A 2,247-nucleotide genomic window follows, 5' to 3' on the forward strand; every position below is an offset into this window, starting at 1 on the left:
TGGAGAATCTGTGACACAAATGTTAAGTAAAACCTGACTAGATACAATGAATAAAGAATGTCTAAAAATAGAATGAAATCATCCTGAGCTACAACTGAATATTATGTACATAAATTCCAAGGCAGAGTAAGAGAGACAGTCTGTAACTGAAAGATCACAGGTTCAATCCCTTTAACATCCAAAGTATATCCATCTAAAGCCACATGTCCTGTTGAAGTGACCTTGAAAAGGACTGAACCAGTCAGCTAAAGGTCTAATATGTTTACATAAATGTCAAGGCCACAACATGAACAATGCAAGGATGGAAGGTTATATTCTAGATGAAAATACTGGCAATGAACAGAAGGAGACAAGGGGACTGTCTGATAGTGAAAATGATTTGTGAAGATTTCAATATTTAAACTGTACATATTCAGTATATAACATAAAAAAAAACGGGAGTACGTTTTTTTTAATGATTCAGACTTTTGACCTTTTGAATTCACTGACTCAACAACAATATGAACAAATACATTCCCTGCTTCATCGAAAAGGTCCCATTATGTTGGCCTCACAGGAGTCAGGCTGCAGTATCTTAAGTCTAACAATAAGATTAATAGATTTTCTAAACCAGGGGTAGAAAAAGGCATAGATCACAGGATTTAGACAGGAGTTAAAATACAACAGCCAGTCAAACCAAAAATATAAACCATTGATTTCAGTCTCCTGGCCTGCAAGAGAGAGACAGTAATATGGACAGAAACACATTAGAAACACAACTATGACAATACCAAGAGTCCTGGCAGCTTTCATTTCAGATTTCTTAGCAGTTACAGTCACTGAACGCTGGAGTGTGACAGCCACAATGTGGGATCGCATGGCACGAGCCTGAGACACAGCCACCACAAATACTCTCATATACAGAAGTATGATGACTGTAATGGGAGCAATAAAGGTCACAACAAGGTCAACAGCTCCTGCAATGTAGTTATGGATAAAAACACACTCTCCATAGCAGGAATTATACCTGCCTGGTTGTGTCAGGTGATTGTTTAGAATCAGACTATTATAAAAAACAGAACAGACCCAACACAGACAAACAAAGATTTTAACTCTTGTCTTAGTGATTTTGGTGGGGTAACGCAGAGGGTCACAAATAGCTACATAGCGGTCGACTGATATGAGCACCATGATTCCTACTGAAACAGAGGTAATGATAAATTCTACAACAAAATATAGAGCACACATGAAGTCCCCCAGAAACCAGCAGGACTCTATACGGAGCATTTTCACCGGCATCAGCAGGAGGCCCACAAGGAGGTCTGAGACAGCCAGGGAGAGGAGGAGGAGGTTGGTGGGGGTGTGGAGCTGCCTGAAGTGAAACAGGAGCATTATATTCATTAATATTTGTAGTATCAGTACTTTATCTCATCACTAGATATGGCAGACATCAAGCATTATGAAAATACAAAAGCATTGTTTAGCAACTTCTTTATTCTCATCAAAGGCCAAGATGTAGCAGTATCTCTGCTGTGGTCCATAAGTCATTTGTTTTTGTAAGTTTGAATTGTATTGATAACATCTTTGGTCACCTGTAGTGGGAGATGGAGATGATGACCAGCAGATTAAGAGACACAGTGAGCAGAGAGATGGAGGACAGCAGAATGTAGAGGAGCATGACCTCAGAGTGAGGACGCATTGGCTTCCTGCAGGAAGTGTTGAGGAGCTGTGGAAAGCAGAGTTCACCTCCTTCCAGGGTCTCCATCATCAGAGAGAGAGGAGGAGAGGAGAAGCTGCTGAGGTCTGGCAGCTTTCTGACCAAAGCTCTCTATCGTACAGCTGATTTCTCTCTCTCTTCTCTGTTTGTCACTCCCTTCCTCCCTCCCTCTCTCATTCTCTTTCTCGCTTTCCTTCCTCCCTCGCTATTTGCATCATCCTCTTCATCTCCATCGTCATCACTTTTTCTGCAGCCTTCCTCCTCTCTTCCCAATCCCTCCTTCCTACCTACTCATCTTTTCGCTCTCCCATTTCAGCCAGTCCTCCCATCTGACTTCTCTTTCTCTTCCCTTCTTTTCTCTGCTTCCTCTTCATCTCTCCTCATTTCCCCCTCCTCCCTTTCCAACTCTGATGTAACAGGTTGTTTCCATAGTAATGTGGATGACAGATTAATAATGGGAATCATTATTATAGTCAAGAACGTACAGTCCTATTCCTCACTGTCTAGTCTGGGGGAAAGGAAACTAAACTTCTATAGCTGGCAGGGACTTC

At 41.5% G+C, this 2,247-nt stretch overlaps 1 protein-coding gene across 1 annotated transcript; it reads right to left on the reverse strand.

Moving 5' to 3' along the window:
• Nucleotides 1–522: 522 nt before the first annotated feature.
• Nucleotides 523–1,747, reverse strand: LOC139663385 (trace amine-associated receptor 13c-like). The gene is made up of 2 exons (XM_071542033.1): nt 1,572–1,747; nt 523–1,351 (listed from the first exon to the last, which is right to left on the reverse strand). Exons 1-2 carry the CDS (start codon nt 1,745–1,747, stop codon nt 523–525), a joined length of 1,005 nt encoding a protein of 334 aa, XP_071398134.1.
• Between the last annotated feature and the right edge of the window lie 500 nt (nt 1,748–2,247).

The sequence above is a fragment of the Centroberyx affinis genome, unplaced genomic scaffold, assembly GCF_046629955.1.
Source record: "Centroberyx affinis isolate AG114_WGS23_722 - 3 ecotype Tasmania unplaced genomic scaffold, CSIRO-AGI_Caff_v1 ptg003998l_1, whole genome shotgun sequence".
NCBI classification, from domain to species: Eukaryota; Metazoa; Chordata; class Actinopteri; order Beryciformes; family Berycidae; genus Centroberyx; species Centroberyx affinis.